At 42.8% G+C, this 24,828-nt stretch overlaps 2 protein-coding genes across 3 annotated transcripts; one reads left to right on the top strand and one right to left on the bottom strand.

Annotated features, from left to right (window-relative positions):
• Positions 1 to 1,066: 1,066 nt before the first annotated feature.
• TMEM170A (transmembrane protein 170A) lies at positions 1,067 to 18,583 on the top strand. 2 transcript variants are annotated; one of them, XM_060000809.1, is made up of 3 exons: positions 1,067 to 1,328; positions 12,636 to 12,737; positions 15,229 to 18,583. In XM_060000809.1, the coding sequence occupies exons 1-3, from the start codon at positions 1,196 to 1,198 to the stop codon at positions 15,357 to 15,359; spliced, it is 366 nt and encodes a 121-aa protein (XP_059856792.1). In that variant the 5' UTR covers positions 1,067 to 1,195; the 3' UTR covers positions 15,360 to 18,583. The 2 variants fall into 2 exon arrangements, with proteins under 2 accessions (XP_059856792.1, XP_059856791.1); XM_060000808.1 differs by having other exon boundaries at positions 12,636 to 12,806.
• Positions 18,584 to 21,108: 2,525 nt separating this feature from the next.
• Positions 21,109 to 24,782, bottom strand: LOC132417245 (tigger transposable element-derived protein 1). The gene is made up of 2 exons (XM_060000916.1): positions 22,632 to 24,782; positions 21,109 to 21,121 (listed from the first exon to the last, which is right to left on the bottom strand). Exon 1 carries the CDS (start codon positions 24,513 to 24,515, stop codon positions 22,734 to 22,736), a length of 1,782 nt encoding a protein of 593 aa, XP_059856899.1. The 5' UTR covers positions 24,516 to 24,782; the 3' UTR covers positions 21,109 to 21,121; positions 22,632 to 22,733.
• Positions 24,783 to 24,828: the final 46 nt, after the last annotated feature.

Genomic DNA, 24,828 nt, shown 5'->3' with positions numbered 1-24,828 from the left:
AGTAGTTGACACGTGGGCTTAGTAGTTGTGGCTCGCGGGCTCTAGAGTGCAGGCTCAGTAGTTGTGGCACACAGGCTTAGTTGCTCTGCGGCATGTGGGATCTTCCCCGACCAGGGCACGAACCTGTGTCCCCTGCACTGGCAGGCAGATTCTTAACCACTGCACCACCAGGGAAGTCCCAGGATGCTTTTTTTTTTTGCGGTACGCGGGCCTCTCACTGTTGTGGCCTCTCCCGTTGCGGAGCACAGGCTCCAGACACGCAGGCTCAGTGGCCATGGCTCATGGGCCCAGCCACTCCGCGGCATGTGGGATCTTCCCGAACCGGGGCACGAACCCGTGTCCCCTGCATCGTCAGGCGGACTCGCAACCACTGCGCCACCAGGGAAGCCCCCACGATGCTTTTTAATTAATTATTTTTTAATTGAAACATAGTTGACCTACAATATTATGTCAGTTTCAGGTGTACTACATAGTTATTTGACATTTGCTTACGTTACAAAATGATCACCACTGTAAGTCTAGTAACCATCTGTCCCCAGTTATTACAATATTATTGACCATATTCCTTATGTCGTATACAACGTTTTTAAATTTTAAGTGAAGTTTTCCCCCAAAATCATTTCCTTCCAAATATTTAAGGTATTGCTGCATTGTCTTACAGCTTCTTTCACCTGACTGCTGAACCATCTGATTCTCATTACCAGATGCATATGTATGTACGTATTTATCTTCCTACCTACTACCTACCTGTCTACCTGCATACCTACCGCTGTCTACCTATCTACCCACCCACCCACTCACCCACCCGTCTATCTCTTCCTCCCTATCTATACCTAATTTCCTTTACTTTCCTATAGGTGGCGCTGCAGAGGAGGGCAGAGCAGAGCGCTCCGCACTGTAGCAGGAGAGACTTCCCCAGTAGGGGGCGTAGGCCATAGGCGCTGGATCTCGGAAAGCCGTACGCAACGTCAGGGGCGGGAACAACTCTCGCCCCGCCCCTGCCATCTGAGGCGCCCTATGATTGGAGGGAGGAGCCATCACTTGGCAGTGCCGTTGGGGTGGAGGAAGAGGGCTTCGGCCGAAGGTGACGCTGAGGCGACGGAGGTGCGGAGAGCAGAGTGGGCCGTGAGTGAGAGTGAGCCACGGCAGCACTTCAGGCGCTCTCCCCCACCTCTCTGCGGTGAATGGCGGCGGGATGGAGCACGAGGGGAGCGGCGACAGCGGGGGGTCGGCTGGGCTCCTGCAGCAGATCCTCAGCCTGAAGCTCGTGCCGCGCGTGGGCAACGGGACCTTGTGCCCTAACTCCACTTCTCTCTGCTCCTTCCCAGGTACCGGCCCCGCCCCGCGCCTGCGCACTGCGTGCCACGCCGCGGCCCCCCGGCTGCGCGGCGGCGCCCCTTCCGTAGCGAGCCGACTGGCACCCCGCCGTCCCGCCCGCTGGGGGCTGTTTTCCTCTTGGGAGAAGGGTCCCTCTCCCACGGCCGAGAGCTGGGGGCCTTAACCCCTCCCCCCGTCGCTTCCTTGCCGGCTCCTCGGGCCAGGCCACCCCGAGCCCGCGCTGGGGACCCGTCAGTGAAGGGAGCTCAGTCACCGCCCGAACTGATCTTGCTCTTAGGAGTTTCCAGACGCCCCAGGTTCAGACATGAACTCCACGGCAGAGCCCTGTAGGCGGCCGTCCCTTGTTTGGGGCACTGGAGGCGGTCATCCCCGCCCAGCCCTTTTCGTCCGCGCGGGCCTCTCGGCTTTCCCAGCTCGGACAGCGCAGGGTCCCGGCCGGGCTGAGGGCCGTCAGTCAGAACTCACACACTCTTTGTTTCTAGCGTAGCCCAAGCCCTTTACGCGGGGAGGTGGTCTGCCGATCGCTACCGCCCAAGTTCAAATCCACCCCCTCCACCAGCGTCTCTTTCTAGGAATCATTTTCTGAGACCTGTTGCCGAGCCTCCCACTCATGCGTTCGAGGTCTTTGATGCAGCTTCTTTCTGACTCTTACCCACACTGGCGATTCTGCTGGGCCTGAGAGCAGAGTTTTTAAAAATTAGAAATCGAGATAGAAAGCTGTCGTGCTCAGAAAACTGAGAGGAGGAGAAAGTACTTGGGAAGGCCGGAAATAAAGCCTTTGACGGGAGAGCACGGTTGTGTGTTGGCCCTTTAAAGGCAAGAAGGCTGAGATAGGGGTGATTGAAGGGTGAGGTTGGGCTCTCCCGCAAAGCTGGCAGATACTTTGACTCAGTAAACAATGAGAGAACCGGCCTGAGACCTGCAAAGGAAGGAGGGTTGGATTACTGACTGCAGTTGTAAACAAGGCACCTGTGATTTCTCTTTCGCTGGGCAGCGACTGCCAGGCGCCATTCAGCAGACACCAGGGACTTGATATGTATTACCTTCCTAGTATTTTCCCGGACAGGTTTGTGAAATAGTTAATAAGATAACCGTGTTGGGGCAGATGCAGATGTTAGCTTGAAATCATGCCTAAAACGATAATCTGGCAAAAGGTATCAAAAGTTACTAAGATCACATTTGACAGTGACAACAGAAATATATGGCATTCTGGAGACTGTCCAAAAAATGAAATGTTCATGCAGTCTGGAGGCAGTACTGAACTGGATCAGTCTGTTTTCATTGTTTCCTTACTTTTCCCACAATTCTTTATTAGGAAAATTTTCAAACCTACCGAAAAATTGAAATGATAGTATAACCAATATCTATATGCCCTTTACTTAGATTCATTATTAACCTTTTGATTCTTTCGCTTCCTCTCTAAATATATATATGCATACACATAACATTTTTACTTTCTGCGAGCCTTTTGAAAGGAAGTTACAGAAGTGACGATGCTTGACGCCTAATATTTCAGCACGTATCATTTAAAATGAAGACATTTTTTGCCACAACAAAAAAAAAAACACATCACACCCAAGAAATTTAACATTGATAGAATATTATCTAATGTATTGGCCTTATTTAGATTTTCCCAATTTTCCCAGTTGTTCAAATAATGCCATTTTTAGCTTTTTTCCTTTATTTATTTATTTTTAAATTTTGGTTGCGCCGGATCTTCATTGCAGTATGTGGGACTTCTTAGTTGCGGCATACGAACTCTTTTTTTTTTTTTTTTTTAATTAATTTTATTTATTTATTTTTGCTGTGTTGGGTCTTCGTTTCTGTGCGAGGGCTTTCTCCAGTTGTGGCAAGCGGGGGCCACTCTTCATTGCGGTGCGCGGGCCTCTCACTATCGTGGCCTCTCTTGTTGCGGAGCACAGGCTCCAGACGCGCAGGCTCAGTAGTGTGGCTCACGGGCCTAGTTGCTCCGCGGCATGTGGGATCCTCCCAGACCAGGGCTCGAACCCATGTCCCCTGCATTAGCAGGCAGATTCTCAACCACTGTGCCACCAGGGAAGCCCCATACGAACTCTTAGTTGTGGCATGCATGTGGGATCTAGTTCCCTGACCAGGGATCAAACCTGGGCCCTCTCCATTAAGAGCATGGAGTCTTACCCACTGGACCATCAGAGAAGTCCCTCCTTTGTTTTTTTAAAAATTCCAGGATCTAATCAAGGGTCCCACATTGCATTAAGTTGTCATGTCTCTTTAATCTTGTTGAATCTAGAACAGTTCCTCCATCCTTGTTTCAGTTTCTTGAGACAGACATTTTTTTTTAAGTCCAGGCTAATTGTTTCATAGAATGTTTCATAATCTAAATTATCTCATTTTTTCTTCATGATTAGATTCAGATCAAATATTTTTGTTCAGAACGCTGCCTACACAGGTGATGTTGCCCACTTCCCAGGGCACCTCATCAGGAGACATTTAGTGTCAGTTTGTACCTTTATTGATAACACTAGGTTTAATCATTTGGTGAAGATGGTGTTTATCAGATCTGTCCACTGTAAGGGTACCTTAATCCTTTTGTAATAAATCATGTGAGGTGATACTTTGAAACTGAATATTCTGTTCAATATGTTTTGCTTTTAGTTGCCTTTTCCTTCTCTAAGAAAAGATTGAGATAAGTGGATTTGGAACAATAGTTTTAACATGTCATAGTAGAGAATCTGTAGCTAAGTGAATTGTTTTGCTTTCAGCAATTGTTCTGAAATATTCAACTGCAGTATGTATTTGAGTTTATGGGAACTTCTTTGAATATATAACTTGGGGGTGGTGATCACCGGGGATCATTCATTTAGCAGGTATATGTTGGTCAAGTGCAGGCTCTGGGCTGGGGGTATAAACATGCATGAGATAAAGCCCTTGACCGCAGCAAGCTGATCAGAATGGGATGGGTAAACACAGTGGGTAAACACACAACCTCCCTGCTGTATCTCTTCTTTAGCTGGAATGGACAGTAAGTACATGAACTGTAATCCCTTTGGAGGCACCAAAGCCTGCTGACAGTGAATGTCGTTCACTGTCCTGATTCCGGAATTGTTTCTATTTTGGCCCCACAGAAAAGGTTCCTTGCATTTTATGCCAACAGAATCATTGCTCTGAAATAGTCTGTGGTTTATCACTGTCAGGAAGCTTTGAATTGATTTTTTTTTAAACCTGCATTTGCAATTTAGCTATTTAGGTTTCTGCCTAACCCTCCTTATTGCAAGTTGTTCAGATTTCTTTTGTTGTTGTTGTCATTTTTAACAAATCTGAGTGCTATGAAAGGCAGAATTTTTTTTTTCCTGTATCAGGAATAACATTTACTTTCTGAAGGTATGAATTTCATTATACCTTCAGTGTCAAAGTGTATCTTCTGATAAACTAAAACCCACTAATGTTTTGGTTGTGCCGTTGCTGGAATCAAGAATAGGTCACACTTGGATCAGTCATTTACTCATTCAATCAACAAGTATTTACTCAGTGTCTATTGTGTGTTTGTTGTTTTCTAGGCACCAAGTAAAGGTGTGTTAGTAAACAAAAGAACTTTCATTCTAAAGGGGAGAGAGAAAACAAAATTTAAAAGTATGGAAAAGACTAACATAACATTGTGAAGCAACTATACTCCAATAAATTTTTTTTTTTTAAAGTATGGAAAGGAACAGATGGTGGTGAGTGTAAGACAGGGTAGGGGGATAGTAAGTGGCAGGTGTTGTGTGTCAAGAGGAATGCTGTTTTACTTAAGGTCACAAGGAAGCCCTCTATGATGGTGCCATTGGAGAAGAAATCTGAAGGGAATGAGGAACAAGCCATGCAGCTGTTGGGAGGAGAGCCTCGTGGGCGAGGGGCAGCAGGTTCAGAGGCCCTGGGACCAGAGCTTGTTAAGCAACATGAAGGAGGCCAGTGCAGTGGGTGGAATGGGGTGGGCAAGGCAGGGAGAGGAAGTGAGGTCAGATCCCAGAAAGCCATATTAGAGGGTTTTGAGCAGAGGAAGGATGATCTGACTTACTTTTTTTTTTTTTTAAGTATACAATTTAATGAATTTTTGCAGTTTGCAACCATCACAAAAAGCAACTTTAGAATATTTTCATCACCCCAACAAGAAACCTTGTTCCCATTAGCACTGACTTTCTGGCTTTGTGTCGAGAATAGGTGGAAGGCCAGATCAGGACAGATAAGATCTAGCCAGGCTAGGCCCAAGAGACCATTGGGATTGAGACAGGCCAGAGGGGCACACAGAAACAAGGGATGAGTGGGCAGTTAGGCAGTGGCCTCAGGAGAGAGGTGGCAGACCACTGCTGGTAGTCCTGGTGGGCAAGTTATCATTGTTAGGAGAGGAAGGGTGTCTAGGAAAAACTCGCTGTTTTCCTTTACTCTTACACTGCTGCTACACTCACAGCACTTCTGGCGCCAGATGTGTGGTTTTTCCGTGCATCAAGCAATTCTGGGACACCAGTTGGGTGTCCTACAATTCAACTCAGTTCTGACACTGTCTACCTGGAGTTAGCATCCAGTCCCACAGGTTAAAGGCTCAGTTCCACAAGCCTGCCCCAACCCCCAACTTCAGATGCCAGTCAGAAGTCCAGGTTGTCACATGTGCTTCTGACCAACTGAGCTTCCCGTGTCCTCCTCGTTCAGTTATTTTGCTAGAGCAGCTCATAGAATTCAGGCTCCGGATGCGCAGGCTCAGCAGCCATGGCTCACGGGCCCAGCCGCTACGTGCGGGCTTTCTCTGGTTGCTACGTGCGGGCTTTCTCTAGTTGCAGCAAGGGGGGACTGCTTTTCATTGCGGTGCGTGGGCTTCTCATCGCGGTGGCTTCTCTTGTGCGCTCTAGGTGCATGGGCTCAGTAGTTGTGGCACACGGGCTTAGTTGCTCCGTGGCATGTGTGATCTTCCCAGACCAGGGCTGGAACCTGTGTCCCCTGCATTGGCAGGCAGATTCTTTTTTTTTTGCTGTACGTGGGCCTTTCACTGTTGTGGCCTCTGCCGTTGCGGAGCACAGGCTCCGGACGCGCAGGCTCAGCAGCCACGGCTCACGGGCCCAGCCGCTCCGCGGCATGTGGGATCTTCCCAGACCCGGGCACGAACCCGTGTCCCCTGCATCGGCAGGCAGACTCTCAACCACTGTGCCACTAGGGAAGTCGCTCTCCTTATAATCTTTTATTTCAGATTAATAACCTGATTTATTCTTCAGCATAGGGAAATGATGTGACTTTAGCTGCCAGAGTAAACAAAGCTGAAGATAATGCACTTTATTTGAAACAGTGAACAAGGAAATACTGTAAGATATGTAGACAAAGATTTTTGACCGTGTGTTGACCCAGGGGAATGAAAAGTACTATATGATAATCAATAAATAGCTATTAAATAGATGGCAAATTAAGGTGCAGTAGATTAAAGGGAAATCACTTAGTTTTTTTTAAATGTTTTATTAATTGAGGTTTGCCTTAGCTGTTACAGTCCTGTAATAATCCCATCCATCTGAAAAGTGTTTTATAAATTGTACTACTCACCTAATGTAATACAGCCTTTTTTTCCTACTTTGAGTGACTTAAGTGATGCGATATAACATATGTAGGCACCGCGCTAGCTGGTGGATGTAGCTCAGGGTTATAGGAAGGTGCATACTGCTTCTCCTTCTCAGAGACTCAGGGAGGAGCTGGCCTGCTGTGCCAGATCTTGTTTGCAAACAGATTCCTTTCAGCTTTCAGGACAATTGAGATGTGAGTTGATAGCCCAGCAGGCCTCCTTGGGCAGGTGCTGTGCTCCAGAGGAGTGGGAACAAGTGAGCGTTGATATCTGCTAGGGCTGCTAGAACAAAATACCACAGACTGAGCAGCTTAAACAACAGAAGTGTATTTTCTCACAGTTCTGGAGACTGGAAGTCCAAGATGAGGGTGCCGGCATGGTCAGGTTGTGGTGAGGGCCCTCTTGGGCCACCTTCTTGATATGTCCTCACATGATGGGGACAGAAAGAGAACAAGAGAGAGAGAGACATCTCTCTTCCTCTTATAAGGCCACAGTCCTGTTGGATTAGGGCTGCCGCACATGAATTCAGTCCATAGCAGTTGAGTAGAACACCCGAGTGTCCAGACCTACATTTACTGAAGTTACCAACTTAGTGTGTCTCTGGCAGATCAAGGCCTCACCTGCCAGTTCACTGCCCCAATGGTTTTGTGGCAGCCAGTAAGAAGCCAAGCTCCAGCAGTGCCTTGAGTTGCTGCGGAAAGCAGTGCTTGTCTCTTAAATTTGGGGCGCTCCAGCAGAAGCCCCGTGACGGCAAGGCCCAGGAGTGGTCTCATGTCATTGGTGGCAGACAGCAGCCAGGACGGCAGCTGCTCTGGGGTCTTGGAGGCAGGTTTGTATCCTGTTTGTCCACCCCTAGGTAGTGGCATTCCTGGTGTTCTTATAGAGTTCTGTGCACAGTGGGTGGTGTAATGGAGTTCAGAGTCTCTTAAGTGATTTGGGGAGGAGCTGGGAAGGACTGTGGGATTGAAGACGGGGTTACTGCTTTAGCAGGGAACTGCATGACGCTGTCCTGTGGCTTGGGAATGAGCTGGCAGTGGGTGGTACACAAGGGGGCCTTGTGGTGGGGAGGCCAGGGTTCAACAGCAGCAGCCCAGGCAGGAGGGATTTATCAGGGAGGGGCAGTACCTGAACACCAGACTCTGCAACCTCTGGAGCTGCTGCCAAGAAGAGAGGACAAATCTCCTGGGCCATGGAAGCAAGAAGGGCTGGTGCCCGAGGCTGGAAAGGAGCCTGCAGTGGTATCTGGTAGAGTAAGTCCCTTATGTACGAACGAGTTCTGTTCCGAGAGCACATTCTTCTTAAGTCTAATTTGTTCATAAGTCCAACAAAGTTAGCCTAGGTACCCAACTAACACAATCGGCTATGTAGTACTGTACTGTAATAGGTTTATAATACTTTTCACACAAATAATACATAAAAAATAAAGACAACATTTTTTATCTTACAGTATAGTACCTTGAAAAGTACAGTAGTACAGTACAACAGCTGGCATACAGGGGCTGGCATCGAGGGAACAGGCAAGAAGAGTTACTGACTGGAGGAGGGAGAGGAGGTGGGAGATGGTAGAGCTGAAGGATCGCCAACAATAGGAGACGGAGGGCAAGCTGCAGTTTCACTCACATCTGACGTTGATGGAATGCATGTTCGCATCTTTGAAAGTTCGCAACTTGAAGGTTCTTGTGTAGGGGACTAACTGTACAGGTTTGTTCCTGAAGACGATGGGGACCCAAACCCTGAGGACTGAGAGCCCTGCCCACAATTTCTGATAGACGCTATTGACTGGGAAGGGTTTTTTTGTTTGTGTGATTTTTTTGGTGGAGGAAGAGCAGTAGTTACTATACATACATTTTTTTTACATATTATACATATATGTTTATGTTATATATATTTAAGCTTGGGACATTACTGTTTAATCACTTTATACTCCATATTGCATGATTTAGACTTGGTTTAACAGTTTGCCAAACACCATCAAACAAAATAGACAAGTTTTGACAGTATTGTAAAATTATTCTGAAGGTGTATCTTGTTCAGCAGAAAGGAAAAGAAAACTTATACCAGTGGTTTGAAACCTTTTGTAGCTATCTGATAATTTGTCACCAGAACAGAAGTACAAAAACACCCTCAGTCATTTGTTATTTTTAATAAGCATTGAGCCCTAGATGAGGTGTCCCTGATTTTTTTATTGAAAGCCTTCCATCCAAAACAAGAGCGAGGGACTTCCCTGGTGGCCTAGCAATTAAGACTCTGCGCTCCCAATGCAGGGGGCCTGGGTTCGATCCCTGGTCAGGGAACTAGATCCCACATACTGCAACTAAGAGTTTGCATGCCGCAACTAAAGATCCCGCATGCCACAACAAAAATCCCACATGCTGCAACTAAGACCTGGAGCAGCCAAATAAATAAATATTAAAAAAAAAAAAAGGACTTCTCTGGTGGCAGAGTGGTTGAGAATCCGCCTGCCAATGCAGGGGACACAGGTTCGAGCCCTGGTCCGGGAAGATCCCACATGCCGCGGAGCAACTAAGCCCATGCGCCACAACTACTGAGCCTGTGCTCTAGAGCCCAGGAGCCACAACTACTCTAGCCACATGCCTAGAGCCCTTGCTCCGCAACAAGAGAAGCCACCACAATGAGAAGCCCACACACCACAACAAAGAGTAGCCCCACTCACCACAACTAAAGAAAGCCCGTGTGCAGCAACAAAGACCCAACACAGCCAAAAAAATTAATTAATTAATTTAAAAAAAAAACAACAACAACCAAGAGCGAGACATCCTAATCTTGGTATATGTATAATATGGTATTAACTGAAACTTTGACTTAATATGTGCAGAGAATTCAGTCATCAGTGAGAGTGTGGAGGGTGCTTGGTGGGGATTTGGCCCCACATCTAATCACCCCTGGCTCCCTAACCCCTCCTCCCCCTGCTCCCAACAAGAGTAAAAATAAAAAGAAATTGATTCGGGAAAAACCACACACTACAGTGTGCTTACAACTCAAATGCAACTTCAAGAAAAGCCCCTGGCCCTCCCCTTTGCCACTCTCCCCTCTCCCCCAGCTCACTGATGCTCCTCACTGGTCGCTCTTCCCCCCCCACCCCGTTTTTTGGCTGTGCCCCATGGCATGTGGGATCTTAGTTCCCTGACCAGGGATTGAACGTGCACCCCCTGCATTGGGAACGTGGAGTCTTATTCACTGCACCACCAGAGAATTCCCAAGCTTTTTAAAATTTTTTTCAATTTTATTATTTATTTTTGGCCGCATTGGGTCTTTGTTGCTGTGCGCGGGCTTTTTCTAGTCGCGGCGAACAGGGGCTACTCTTCATTGTGGTGTTCAGGTTTCTCTCTCACTGCAGTGGCTTCTCTTGTTGAGGAGCACGGGCTCTAGGCACGAGGGCTTCAGTAGTTGTGGCACACAGGCTCAGTAGTTGTGGCTCGCGGGCTTAGTTGCTCCGCGGGATGTGGGATCTTCCCGGACCAGGGCTCGAACCCGTGTCCCCTGCATTGGCAGGCAGATTCTTAACCACTGCGCCACCAGGGAAGCCCCCGCTTTGTTTGTTTTATCAAAGTAGAAAGTGAATGGTCATAAACCCTATTCCCCAGAAATAACAATTTTCTATATCTTAATATATATAAGAGGTGCACAGAGGATGAGGGCGTTGCTTCCAGCATGGGTCAACCTGGGCTCTGCCTCGTGCTGCAGTGTGGGCTCCAGCAAGTTTCCTCACCTCCCTCTGCTTCTGTTTCCTCAACCAAGAGTCAGAGATATTAATATGTGCTTCATAGAGCTACTTTGAGAATTACATGAGTTAATATTTGTCAAGCATTTAAAACAGTGCTTGTGCATGTTGTAAATATTTATTAAATAAACATATGTCCAGACTCTTCTGAGTAGACAGAAGCATTTACACACATTTGTTTCTTTTGTTTTCTGTTTTCACAAAAACAGGATCTTATTCTGCATATTATTCTGAAACTTAAGCTTTTTTACTTCGCACCGTGGGTTGGGCATCTTACCCCATCAGTATTTAAAGAGCTGCTCCTATTTTTATTGATTGTGTAACGTTTCATTATGCGGATGCACCATAACAGGTTTCACAAGTCCTCCATCAACAGACATGCAGTTGGTGTCTAGTTTTTGCCAGTACAGACAGGGCTGCCAGGAACCTCGTGACCTTGTCCTTGCCCTTGTGTATTCCTGGAAGTAAAATCACTGTGGCAAAGGGTATGCACAGTTGACTGTTTTGGAGACACACTTCCAGTTTACCCTCCAGAGATGGCTTTCTAGTTTGTGTTCCTACTGGGAGTGTAAGGTGCCACCTGTGAAGTACTGTGCTGACAACCCTTTACTGCTCAAAAAACCTTTGATGGTACCTTGTAGGGCTTACATGTTGAAGTCCTTAGTTTGGCCTTCAAAGCCCCCTGTAATGTGACCCCATCTATCTTTGCATCCTAACTACTGTTACTCTTATAAACCCTTTGCTTCAGTCAGGTCAGCGGTTTTTAACCAGGGTAATTATGCCCACAGGGGACGTGTGACAATGTCAAGATATTGTGGTTGCCACAACGGGAGAGAGCGCTATCAGCATCCAGAGGGTAGAGGCCAGGGGTGTTGCTCCACATCCTACAGTCGACAGCCTCCCACAACAAAGAGTTAAATGGTCCAGACGTCAATAGTGCTGTGGTGCAGAAACCCCAGTTGAGCTGTTGACTGATCTTTAAAATTGCCTGGTGTTTACCTGCCTCAAGTGCAGGGATGGACAACAGATTTCATCTAGTGTGACACCTTCATTACATCCATATATGGGTAAAGAGCTCTCTTGAGAATTCTGAAGCCACGCCTGGGCCCACTGGGGGAAAATGTTATGTCTGCTAAATCGTAAAGTCATGAGGGCAGGATGGTATCTCCTCCTGTTTTTGTATTTTCCAAGATATCTTATGCATAGGTTTGTATACATAGTTGTTGGACAAATATCTTAATGTTTCCTGAGTCACTGTCATCCTAAGAGGGATAGAGGTTCTCTGAAGGAACCAGCTCCTCTTCTAACCTGCCCTCTCACTTGCCATTTGTCTTTAAGCGAAACATTTACATATTCTGGTATTTATTTCATGTCTTAAAGAGCTTTGATACCCTAATAGGAGGTGAGGGGTTGATATTTACTGCATTGTCTTGAAAATGATTGTTGAATGAATGTAATTGTATATAGAGCTTTTCCATTTGAGATGACTGAATAATCAAGAAGGCAGGGACGGTCATCAGGCATTGACTGCATAGCACCCTGTCAGTGGTACTTACATTTGTCCTTATGGGAGGGAAATCATTTAAGTGAATTTTCAAATCTGGGTGAACCTTTTCTTCAGTGTTTGGGAGTACAGGTAGCTTGTCAGGGGTTGGCCAACCTTTTCTGTAAAGGGCCAGATTGTAAATATTTTAGGCTTTGCAGGTCATATGGTCTCTGTCACTGTTTCAGCCCTGCTCTTGTAGCTTGAAAACATCCATAGGCAAGACTTAAATGAATGGGCATGGCTGTGTTCCAGTAAGAGTTTATGTACACAAACAGGTGGTGGCCATAGTTTACTTGTCCCTCGCAAACCATCAATGTTTGGATATTTGACTGATGAACCCCCATTGCAACTGAATGGTTTTGAAAATGAAATAACTGGGCATAGTGACTACCCCTTTGTAATGATTGCACTGGGAAAGGCAGTGATGTACGACCTTTCTTTGCTTTCCCTTGTAGAGATGTGGTATGGTGTGTTCCTGTGGGCACTGGTGTCCTCTCTCTTCTTTCATGTCCCTGCTGGATTACTGGCCCTCTTCACCCTCAGACATCACAAATATGGTAGGTTCATGTCTGTAAGCATCCTGTTGATGGGCATCGTGGGACCAATTACTGCTGGAATCTTGACAAGTATGTTAGACATTAAAATACAGTCAAAATGTTTCATTTGACTAGTTAGTTAATTTTAGGAACCATTTTAGAAACATGTCTCAATGAGATGAAGAAGAAAGAGTGATCTTTAACCACAGATCCTGTTTTTTTTCTCACCCCAGTCCCCCCTTATTTGGCTAACATCTTTGACTTACTGAGTCAGATTTTGTCTCGCTGGCTTCAGGGAAGTCACGTTAAGCTTTGTGAGATAGATCTTGTGAAATAGGTCACTAGCAAAAGAAGATATTTGTCTTTTTGGAAGCTACTGCTCCTTTCTCTTCAGCTGTCACTTCACTGATTTGTGACCTTGCAAGCTGGTTAACAAATCACTTCCACTCATCCAGGTGTAGTTATTTTAAGGATGGAAGAAGAATTCTAATGACAAGAATTATTGTTTAGAAAAGTACCTGGTTGTTTTTTCCTCTCAGGACTTTCTGAATAAGAATTGGAGTAACATTCATAATTATAAATTATTTTTACCTGTCTGGTGTTTTTTTGGGGGGAAGGGTGGCTTTTGCTCATGTCAAAGGGATGAGAATAAGTTTAAATCATTTTTAAGCTCATAATGAAATATAAATAACATGTATATTCTATATAAATTAAAAATTATAAGAAAGCAAAATTAAAAATCCTCCATTACTGCATTCCTAAGTGGTATCACAGTTTGCATTTTGGTATATGCTTTCAGACTTTTTTCTAGGTATACATGTAAACATAACTTTTTTTCACTGTGAATTTAAACCTTGAGCTTCAAGCAGAAATCTCCCTCTCTCTTTGACTTGAGGGATTTTTTTGGGGACAGGGTGGCCTAGTTTCTCTGTGTTCCACAGATGATGAAACCTTTGTGATAACACGGGGGAGGAGGCCAGTTTTCTCCTGTTTGCATTAAGGAGTTTCCATAACGGGCCTTAAAAAATATTTTTAACTGTATCACCTACTGCTATCTTTAGAGACCCTCTGCTCCAGTTTCCTTGCTGGATTACTGGCCCCCAGGACCTGTTTCAGATTTCTCTTCAGTAAAATAGGGATGCTGTGTGATGACTAAATGAAAAAATGTGAATATAAAATACTTAACCAGAATATCTACCATATAGTAATTGTGCAGTAAATGTCGTGTTCATGTCCTTCTTTGACTCTAGTGCATACAATCTGTTCCCTTCCCATTCTGCTGCTCCTTCTGGTTTGCTTTTTCCTGTCTTCCCTTAATCATCCAAATCCCACTTTGGGACCCAGTTCAACTTCTTTAAGCTTCTTCCGACTCAACCCACTTTTTTTGGAGACAAATTACAAAGAGGCCCAATGGAACATGTGCCTTTCAGATGTTAGTAGCACAGTGTTTGTGCATTGCCTCTGGCGGTGGGCATTTCAAAGTCACAAATGTTCCTGGCAACCAACACAGATATTGATTAGTATTGTTCTTTCTTCTCCTTAAAATATGTCAATATACCATCACATCACATTTGTAAAAGGTGTAGACACTTGATTGAAACACTATATTTCATCTTGCATTATTCAAAATCTACTTCATGTTTGTGTTTCTGTCTTGTGTCTCCAGCTAGCTTCTGTGACCAAGGAGAATTCTGTTTGGAGCATTTTGAGGTGGGGTGGGGGGCGGCAGGGCGGTCATCTGAGATGTTTGGATCTGTTATTTTCAAACTCTTGAAATCTTGACTTTCTTTGTACAATGCTGAGTCCCTGTGAGCAAATCAGGGTACCTGGGTAGAGAGAGATGTTTGTTTTGTTTTGTTTACTCAATTTCTAGGAAGTTACAGTGACTAACATAATAAAAAAGATTAATGATTTGGGTAACAGAAAGGACTCCCCAAGTATCCCTCGCCTCTTGCCCTTTGAATGAATAGCAACTTGATAGGCTTAGGGTCCCCCTCTTTTCCTTTTCCCACCCCTTTCTCCATCCATTTCTTGAGGGGAGCTCTGAGTATAGTACACAGTAGAGTGGGGTTTCCCTGTGGCTGCTCCTGAAATATTTCTTGCTCAGTCCCACAGGGAAGATTCTTTGTCATTTATTGCCTAGAGTTTGTTAGGTACCTGTTAAATGCATGCGGAATAAGAGATGTTTTTCAGTTTGTAATCAGGTTATGTGGAAATCACCGTCTTTGTGATTTCAGCTATGACTTCCAGGTGGTTTTATTCAATAAATCTAGGAGACTCAGTTTAAAGGAGTCACTTTTCAACACCTAAAAACACTTGTCAGTGATTTGCAAACCATATAAGGAATACTTAAAACCTAGTCAGCAAAAAGAATAGACAGAACAAAACATTTCTGTAATGTCTAAATTTTAATGTAAAAAATTTAGAACATTCTACTGGTAGAATTTTAAGTGCTGTATTTTCCTGATTATATTAACCTTTTTTTAAAAAATATTCTTGCATTTTTGAACAGGTGCAGCAATTGCTGGAGTGTACCGAGCAGCAGGAAAGGAAATGATTCCATTTGAAGCCCTCACCTTGGGCACCGGACAGACATTTTGTGTAGTGGTGGTCTCCTTTTTACGGATTTTAGCTACTCTATAGCACATACCCTTGTGCTATGATGGTGAACCTAAGTTTCATAGAATCCTCAAAAAGAATACAGTATGGAATGTGTTTTCTTAGTTCTTCAAACGGGAAGCAACTTGGATGAAAAGGTATATGAAGAACAACATTTCAGTCCTTTCTTCAATTTGAAGCTCCAGGAATTAAAGATCTTTTTGGACTCATTGTTCTCAACCAAAACAAATCAACTTTCTTTTCTTTCTTTCTTTGTTTTACATATTTAATTCAGGCAGTTTTACGGGTGTACCTTTACGCAAGCCAGGTCAGCAGTGCTTCTGGGTTGGCATCCTTCACACTGAAATTTATAATGTTCTGTGAGAAAATGCAACGTTGCATATTTCAGAGAAATTATGGATCATATTAGTTTATTTCTGAGCAGAGTATACTGTACTAAAATCTAACGATCTAATCTTGAGTAAAATTTGGCAAACTCATCTCTTGCTACATCTTCATGACAGTAAGTGCCAAGTAGGTTTTGGTTGAATGTCGTGTTGAGAACAAATTTGGTGAAATCTGTTGCACACAAAAAAATCTGTAACTCAAGTAGTGGCTTCGATTCCTTTGTTTAAAGACAAAGGAGCTAACTACTGAATGATGTGACATTTTTATGGATAACTATCTTGACTTCTGATTATTTAATATATTTTAAGAGATGTGAATTTGTTTTTTGGTACATTTTATCAAAATAAGCTAGGTAATTGAGACTTTTTCCCCTAAAGCTCCTGTACCACCTCTTCCTATTACTTTTATTCTATTGTTTTTATTTAGTTTAATTGGAAACATACCCTATTAAAGAGTTGGGAGTTGAAAATTTTCACCCAGGTTGTTTAGGACACTCTTTGAACATTGAGGCACACGCACAAAAAGATACTTTAAACGTTCTGTTACTGTTTTTCTTAGTGACTTTGCTTTACTCGTGGCTCTTGAAAAATTGTATAAGTGCAGCTTAAACTAGAGTTAGTGGTTATGGATTTCCTAGTCTTAATGTGGTTACCTAGTGGTGGGTCTTCAGCTCACTTTCACAGTATTGGGTATCACTCCCAGAAAGTGCCTAAAGTTTAATTTTCAGATATGCCTTCCACTGTGCCCTTTACATTTTCCTTCAAGAGAATTTATATCCTTAAAGAGAATTAAATATCAGAGTTTTTTAAAACCCAATTTTGGCTATTTTAATTTTTCTTCTAATGCCTAACTTACTTTTTCATTTAAAGGCCTGAAGACTTTTTCTTTCTTCAAAAGAAAAAGGATTGCAAAAATTATCTAACTTTATCCTTACCACCTAAACTGTTCTGTATGAAATACAATCGATGTTATCTGTTTTCAAAATAGTTTCTGGTAATTAAATCTGACATTTTTAAAGGAAAGTTTTCATTGTGAGTGTAAGGCTAACTGCCCATGAGGTCGTGTGCAATTCTATTTGATTTAAAGCAATATGCACTCTGGCTTCTGATTAAAAACAGCCAGGAGGACCAATTTACCAGGGATAGTCAAAGGGAAAAATTACAAAGGATCACAAAAAGTAACTGGACATTTTCTTTTAACTAATCGGCCATTAGACCACTTATCAAAATTATAGTGTTATATACACATAGACTAGGTGGAAAATTACAGGAGTTGGAATGTAGGCAAATGTCTTTACAAATTCCCCAACAAGATTACTCTCCAATGCTCAAATCTTTCTTTCAAGCAAATTTTTAAGTCTTTAGTTGAAGACTCCATTTTTCAGTTCAGTGAGCTGGATTTGGAAAAGTAGCCCTTCAGTTTAAGAAATGTGTTGTAGGAAATGATTTTAATTATCTCTATTGAAGGATGCCTCTTAGCATTCTCACCTAAAACATTCCTTTGGATAGAATTTCACAAATTGAACACGGGCCAGTGGTCAGTGGGCTCCTCCCCCTAAATGCTAATTTTTGAACATACTGATCCATGATTTATTTGGTTTATTTTTCTTTTAGAGCCAAGACACAAAAATTAATGCATTTCGAAAGTTGTGTTTGTTTTCATCTGTTTCTTGTTTTATTATCCACTCTTTTTAAAAACTTCAAATATAAAATGTATCTTCAAATTATTGAATGTTTCATTCATCCCAGTATGTGAACATTCTCCTGTGAATAAGTGTATATAGACTTTACATAGCTTGAGCTTTGTGGCTTGAAATGTTTTCAGGGAGAAACTATTTGAATGATAAGGAATGTCTATTCCTCCTTAGAGTTTATTTTTCTTTTTAATTTCTCATCTCAAATACACAATTAGTTGGGGGTGGTTGCCCAGATGAAAAAATATTGGCATTTGTGTTGAACATTTTATCTTATCACATACAGCTTCTGAGAAGTTTTGCCAACTACTGACTTTCCTAGAGACAGGTGCAACCACCCCTCCCTTAGCTGTGCATCCACTTTTCCTTTTTTTTATGAGTGGGAAGGAGGCAGCCCCAACCATAAAAAGCTGATTTCTGGATTCTTTAATATTGAGGTTTTAGGGTAAAGGTGTTTCATGTAAACTTAAATCCATATACAAATGAGTAATGAATATTCCAAGATAAAGATGTCTCTTTGTGCTGTTAACTCATTTTTTTTCAGCAAAACATTACCTAGGAAATGTCTAAACTAGGTGAGAAAAAGCTCATGCAAATAATTATCTTTAAGCCCTTATGTTTTCTAAGTCTTTAAATTGTATGTTAGCTTTTGATTCCAAAAGCTGCTCTGGTTTGAATTAAGTTCTTATTACAACTGCAGTGCATACCAACCTTCCCTAGGAGACCATTTCCTGGAATGTGAAGTCCTGGTGCCATTAGCTGTCCACATGCAGAAGGTTCTGTGTACGTGCATTTCTTTTTTGTGCACTCTGTCAGGCTGGTTGTGGCTAAAATCAGCTCAGCTTTTTGTATTAGATTATTTCACCAAATGCTACAGTCAAAATGATCTAATCTTTGTACCATAGAAAATTATTTAAATTTTATTTTTCTACTGACATTTCTAATTCTGGTATATATGTTTATCAATAAAGAGTTACTTTTAATTCTGTGAACTAGAACTGTTATTTCTTTTTCAGTGGCCAATGAGTTTAATCTTTTGTAATAAGGTTTTCCAACTTGATTTTTTTTTTAGTACATAACATATATGCTTAACTGTATTTCTTTTATGTTCAACTCACTAGTTTATGGTAAAATTTTTGTCCAAAGATCTGATTAAACTGTACTTACATGTGAACTTGAGTCTTACTAACTCCACTTTGTGAGCTATATATTACCATCAAGAAGCTTTTGTATGATTACGCACTGGGATGGCTGAAAGCTGATATAGTTTGTGAAAAACATGTATTATTTCAGTAGTAAGTCCACATGAAGAGAGGCTCCGAGGTTGGTTTAGTATTCTGTGACATCATAAATCTTTTTCTGCTTTGCCATTTTCAGTAAATTGGATTGTCTGATTTGGGTAGCTTACCCCCTGTTCACAAGATAACTGCTGCAGTTCCAGGCATTGCAGACAGACATACAATGTCTGGTAGGAAACTACCCATCCATTCTCTCTCTAATTTTTTTTTAAATTGAGGTGTAACGTACAGTAAAGTGCACAAATCTTAAATGTATAGCTTGATGAATTTTATGTATTTATACACTTAATGCGAAGTGGTAGCACTTCGATAAAGATACAGAATGTTTCTAGCACCCCTGAAGGATACATGCAGAGTTCAGCCAGAAGCCCCCAAGATACGTATCCAGGACCAAACAGAGGAGAATCTTTTCAAAAAGGTGATAACCCAAGACAGTGTAAAGAGACTATGGTGGATGAGGGGCTAAAGATGCTGAGTTTGGCAGGAAGGACCCCATAAATTATTACCAAGACAACACGGTAATAGTGAACCAGGAAACTTGTAGGGAGTTGGGATTTGTACTGTGGCCAGCTGGAGAGATTTGTCTAAAGGAATTGCTCAGTTCCAGCCTATTTCTATTGATATTTTGTGGGATTATGTGCCCAGTGTTGCCAGATTCTCCAGTTTTTCAAAGGAAATTGGAAATTAGATTATTTGAAATCTCTTAATTTTTAAGTGCTGGTATATTGGGAGTTCCCCAAACCAACAAACAATTCTTGGACACCAGCAGTGTGTCCAACAATTCAACTCAATTCTGACACTACCCAGAGATAGCACCAGATTCTACAGGTTAAGGGCTCAATCCTACAAGACCGACTCCCACTGCACCCCCTGATTCGAGATGCCAGTTGCAAGTCCAGGCTGTTACCTGTGCTTCTCACCGACTGGCTATAAATTGGGTTCAATTAATTTGTTAAAGTGGCTTACAGAACTCAAACATTTTACATACTAGATCACTGGTTTATCATGAGGATGTAACTCAGGAACAGCCGGATGGAAGAGATGCACAGGGCAAGGTACGAGGAAGGTGAGTGGAGCTTCCATGCCCCCTCCAAGGGTGCCACTCTCCCCGAATTTCCACGTGTTCACTAACTGGGAAGCTCTCAACCCTGTCCTTTTGGGGTTTTATGGAGACTTCATCACATATGCATGATTCACTGGCCATTGGGAACTGATTCAACTTGTTGCCCCTCCCCCCTCTCCCCAGAGGTGGGGCAGGGGAGGGCTGTGTGGGGATGTGGGGACTGAAAGTTCCAATCCTCTAATCACACGGTAAGTTGTCCTGGCAACCAGCCCCATCCTTAGTTGCTTCTAAAAGTCATTCATACAACACAAGACACCTTTACCACTCTCAACACTTAGGAAATTCCAGGGGTTTTGGGAGCTGTGAGCCAGGAACTGTGGATGAAGGCCAAATATATATGAGAAACACATTTTGGTCACCTGAATGACCAAAATGTATATGAAATGTATATTTCTGCGAAATCATAATATCACAGCTGGCCGCTAATTTAACTTCATGTAAAATGCTTTTCAGATCGAACAATGCATGTCTTTATGCTGGATTTGGCCTGCTAACCAATTTTTTGACCTCTTTACTAAACTATTTGACACAACAGAAAATAGTTCCCTGGTTACCCATAAAGTGGTCAGAAACTTTGTAAATTTGAACAAATGTATGGAGTGCTAGTAATCTGTAAAGAGGAGAGTAGGAGAAGTAGGGTAATGGAGGAGAAAGTCTGCTGAAGAACTCTGGGGTATCCTTTTCCCCAGACTCAGACCCCAGGGATGGGGCAAAAGGCGACATCCCAGTTTGTCACTGTAGGGTTTATTTATGCTGTCCAAGGAAAACGAGGCTGAGAATGGTGAAGTCCCAAATACTGGGTCCTAATTTCACATCTATTTTTCTGTTATTCTCACATAAGAAAGATTTACTGAAATGGGTCATAGACCTAAATGTAAGAACTAAAACTATAAAACTCTTAGAAGAACACAGGAGTAAATTTTGTGATCTTGGGTTAGGCAAAGCCTTCTTAGATACAACCCCCAAAGCAAGAGGGACATTAGACTAAAACTAGATAAACTGGACTTCATCAAAATTAAAAATTTTTATGCTTCAAATGATGCCATCAAGAAAGTGAAAAGACACCCACAGGAGGAAATATTTTCAAATCATACACTTTATAAGAGACTTGCGTTTATAATATATAAAGAACTCTCTCTTACAACTCATTAATAGAAAGACAACCCAATTTAAAAATGGGCAGAGGGGGACTTCCTTGGTGATCCAGTGGCTAAGATTCTGCACTTCCAATGCAGTGGGCGCGGGTTCAATCCCTGGTCGGGGAGCTAAGATCCCACATGCCTCGCTGCCAAAAAACCAAAACATAAAACAGAAGCAATATTGTAACAAAGTCAATAAAGACTTTAAAAATGGTCCACATCAAAAAAGTCTTTTAAAAAATGGGCAAAGGATTTGAGTAGACATTTTTCCAAAACAACATATACCATGACCAATAAAGACATGAATAGATGCTTAACATCATTAGTCATCAGGGACGTGCAAATCAAAACTATAATGAAATGTCATTTCACACCCACTAGTATGGTTATAATCAAAAAGATAGAGTGTTGGCAAGGGTGTGGAGAAATTGGAGACTTCAGAAATTGCTGGTGAGGGTATAAAATGGTTGCTTGGAGAAACAGTTTGACAGTTTCTTGAAAGGTAAAGCACAGAGTTACTATGTGGTCCAGCAGTTCCACAGGTATATACCTAAGACGAATGAACTTTGGAAATGTGCTAAGTGAAAGAAGACAGTCACAAAAGACCACATCTTGTATAATTCCATTTATATGAAATTTCTGGAATAAGAAAATATAGAGAGAAAGATTAGCCTAAAGCTGGGGATTAGGGAGAAATGGGGAGTGACTGCTAATTGGTCAGAGGTTCCTTCTTGGGGTGATGAAAATCTTCCAAAATTGACTGTGGTGATGGTTGCGCACGTCTGTGAATATACTAAAATGATTGAACTATGCACTTTAAATGAGCAAATTTTGTGGTGTGGGAACTATGTTGCAATCAGGCTGTTTTAAAAAGCTTGTTGGCATAAAGCCACCATAATGTCCTTTTAATCACAGACATGTTTCATCTATTCCTTGATTTAGATAACACTAGACTGGGTGACACAGACCCTAGTCCAGAGTATCAACAGGGAGCAATTATCAGCTGAAAAAACCCAAACCTGAACAAATAGGATGTTAGTCAATGATATCTCATTTGCATCTGATTACTGCCTCTCAGAGTTGGATTATAATAAAAATTTTTTAATCTGACCAAATGACAAGGATTATATATGGTTGTATTTCCATATGGATTAACTTGACTTGAAGGAAGGACTGGTGTGGATGATGTCTGAATTCTAGAATAGAGCTGATCCTTGTCGTTCGCAGTACTTATAACTGTAAGGTCACCGTGCACACTCCATTAGCAGAAATACAGGGTTGAGTTCCTGTGGGTCTCTGGTTGTACCATTTTCGTCAACTGATCAGTACATAACCTTGCTTTACGTGTGTTTCTGTTCAAAGACACTGAATTTAATATCTCTTTCTTACAAATAATGATATGCAGTGTTTATAATGAAACAAATATTTCAATGACAGCATGTTTGTGTAATGTACAAAACAGATTGTACTACTTTAACTTTCCCCCTCAGTCATACACACACACAGACACACACTACACATATAGTACTCATGTACAGTAAATGCATACAGTACTGTAAACACATACTATATAGTGTGCAGTAATGCAAATAAAGTCCTGAAAAAATGAAAGATGAAGCGTTCAAAGTTTTATAAAAACGTTAACTAAAATCTTACTGTTGATAGAGCTGCAGGCTGCGTGATGGCACAGTGCACAGTGTGGTTAAACCTCTCGACCTTGGCTTGCCCCACAAAAAGCAAGGGAGAGGTTGGTGGAACTCATTCTGCAGAAGAGGAAGAGGGTGGCAGGTTGACATCCATCAGTTCAACCTCAGAGGTCTGGCTCTCACCACTTGTTGATGGAGTCGGCAATTTTCCCTCCCAAACTGGCTCCAAAAATTGGGTCAACCCCGTCTGCCTGGCTTTTTGCCTCAAATCTTTAAGCATCTCGGCATAGGGGGCAAATGCACAGGAGGCTAAGCGCTTAAATTTGAGGCTGCGATCAAGCATAGGGTCACACTCTTCCATGTCACTGAAAATTGTTTCCAAGGCAGAGTTCCATTCTGATATTTTGGCCGCTGTAAGAGGAACAATTCCTGGACTCTTAGGCTGACTTTCATCACCATCTTCATCATCACTGACTCCAACGCCTTGTTTTGCCATCTCGTCCAAGTCTTCGTTGGTGGGTTCTACTGCCTTCTCTGCCAAAATTTCCTCCACGTCTTCTTCTCTCATGTCATCAAAGCCTTCTCCACTTATTTGCCATGCGATATGCATTATGTTTTTGACACTGTTCTTTATACTTTCTGTAACACCTTCAAAGCCTTCAAAATTTTCTACGCAGTCCGGCCAAACATTTTTCCAACAATTATTGATAGTAGCCTGCTTGATGTTGTCCCATGCTGTGCCAACATAATCAATAACGTTGCGTATAGTGACTGACTTCCAATAGTCCATCATGGTAGTTTCCTTGTTGGCTTTGAGAGCCTCAAAAGCCTTGCTATAAAGCTCCCTAGTATAGTGCGCCTTGAAGGCTTTTATTATGCCCTGATCCAGGGGTTGGATGAGAGACGTAGTATTTGGGGGCATGAAAAGAACTTCTACGTTGGGGTGGGCATTTTTGAGTTCTTCACAGCAATGGACTGGGGCATTATCCAAAATTAACAAAATCTTGAAGGCAAGGTTTCTGCCCTGGAGATAGTATTCAACTTCTGGTATGAAGCAGCTGTGGAACCAATCAGAAGTCATCCATGCTTTTTTGTTCCACCTCCAATGGACCGGCATATGATTCACGCTTTTCCCTTTAAGTGCTTGTGAACTTGGAGCTCTGTACACCATTAGGGGTTTGCACTTAAAGTCGCCCTTGGCATTGGCGCACAAAAGCAGGGTTGCATAATCCTGGAATGATTTAAAGCTAGGGGCTTTGGAGGCCATTTGCGTTATATAGGTTCTTTTGCCAACGTCTTTGTAAAATAGGCCAGTCTCATCAGCGTTGAAAACCTGCTCTTCCACGTACCCCTTTTCCTGAATAACACTTAGCAGGTATTTTTTAAATTCTTCCGCAGCCTCCTGATCTGCAGAACTTGCCTCACCTGCAAGCTTAACATTACTCACACCATATCGCCTTTTGAAACGTGCAAGCCAGCCAGCGCTAGCCGAGAAGGGTTTCACGTTTTTCTGACCCTGGGTAACGTGACCGTAAATTTCTTTGGCTTTCAGCCTCACAACAATGCTGTCCACCACACCTTTTTTATCGGTTGTCATCTCATGAATCCACAAATTGAGCCGCTTTTCCATCTTTTCCATAGCTTCCTCACGCACTATAGATGTCACTTTAGCACTTTCCGGAGCAGCCTCACGTACAGATCGGCGAATTTCCTTTTCCTTTTTCTTGATGTACCGGATTGTTGACTCATTAACGTTGAACTCACGGCCAACAGCACTACAACTCATGCCTGAACGAAGCTTATCTAACACACGTATTTTCTCCATAAGGCACATCACAGCCTTCTTGCGCTTAGGAACACTAGGCAGCACCGCAGCACTACGCTCAGGGGTCATTTTAAACAGCGAAATCACCAACAAAAAGCACAAAAAATGCAAAAAAACGCGGCACTAAACAGATTGCGAAGAGGACACTTATTTAGAGTACGAGAGCCGAAGCAAGATAGCGGATCATCTGCCTCCAACGTCGGTACAAGCCACCACTGGTTGACTCAAAACTTTCACTCTCTGCGCATGTCCGCGAATAACCCCAGAAAGCATCGCGAATATTGATTTCTGGGGTGACAGTAAATTTTAACAAGTAAGCGAATACAAAAATACCAACCGGTGAATAACGAAGGTCACCTGTATTCCCGTGGACAAAACAAAT

The sequence above is a fragment of the Delphinus delphis genome, chromosome 20 (genome assembly GCF_949987515.2).
Source record: "Delphinus delphis chromosome 20, mDelDel1.2, whole genome shotgun sequence".
Classification (NCBI taxonomy): domain Eukaryota; kingdom Metazoa; phylum Chordata; class Mammalia; order Artiodactyla; family Delphinidae; genus Delphinus; species Delphinus delphis.
Note: the sequence above shows the minus strand (reverse complement) of the source record. Positions and strands in the feature narration are given on the sequence as shown.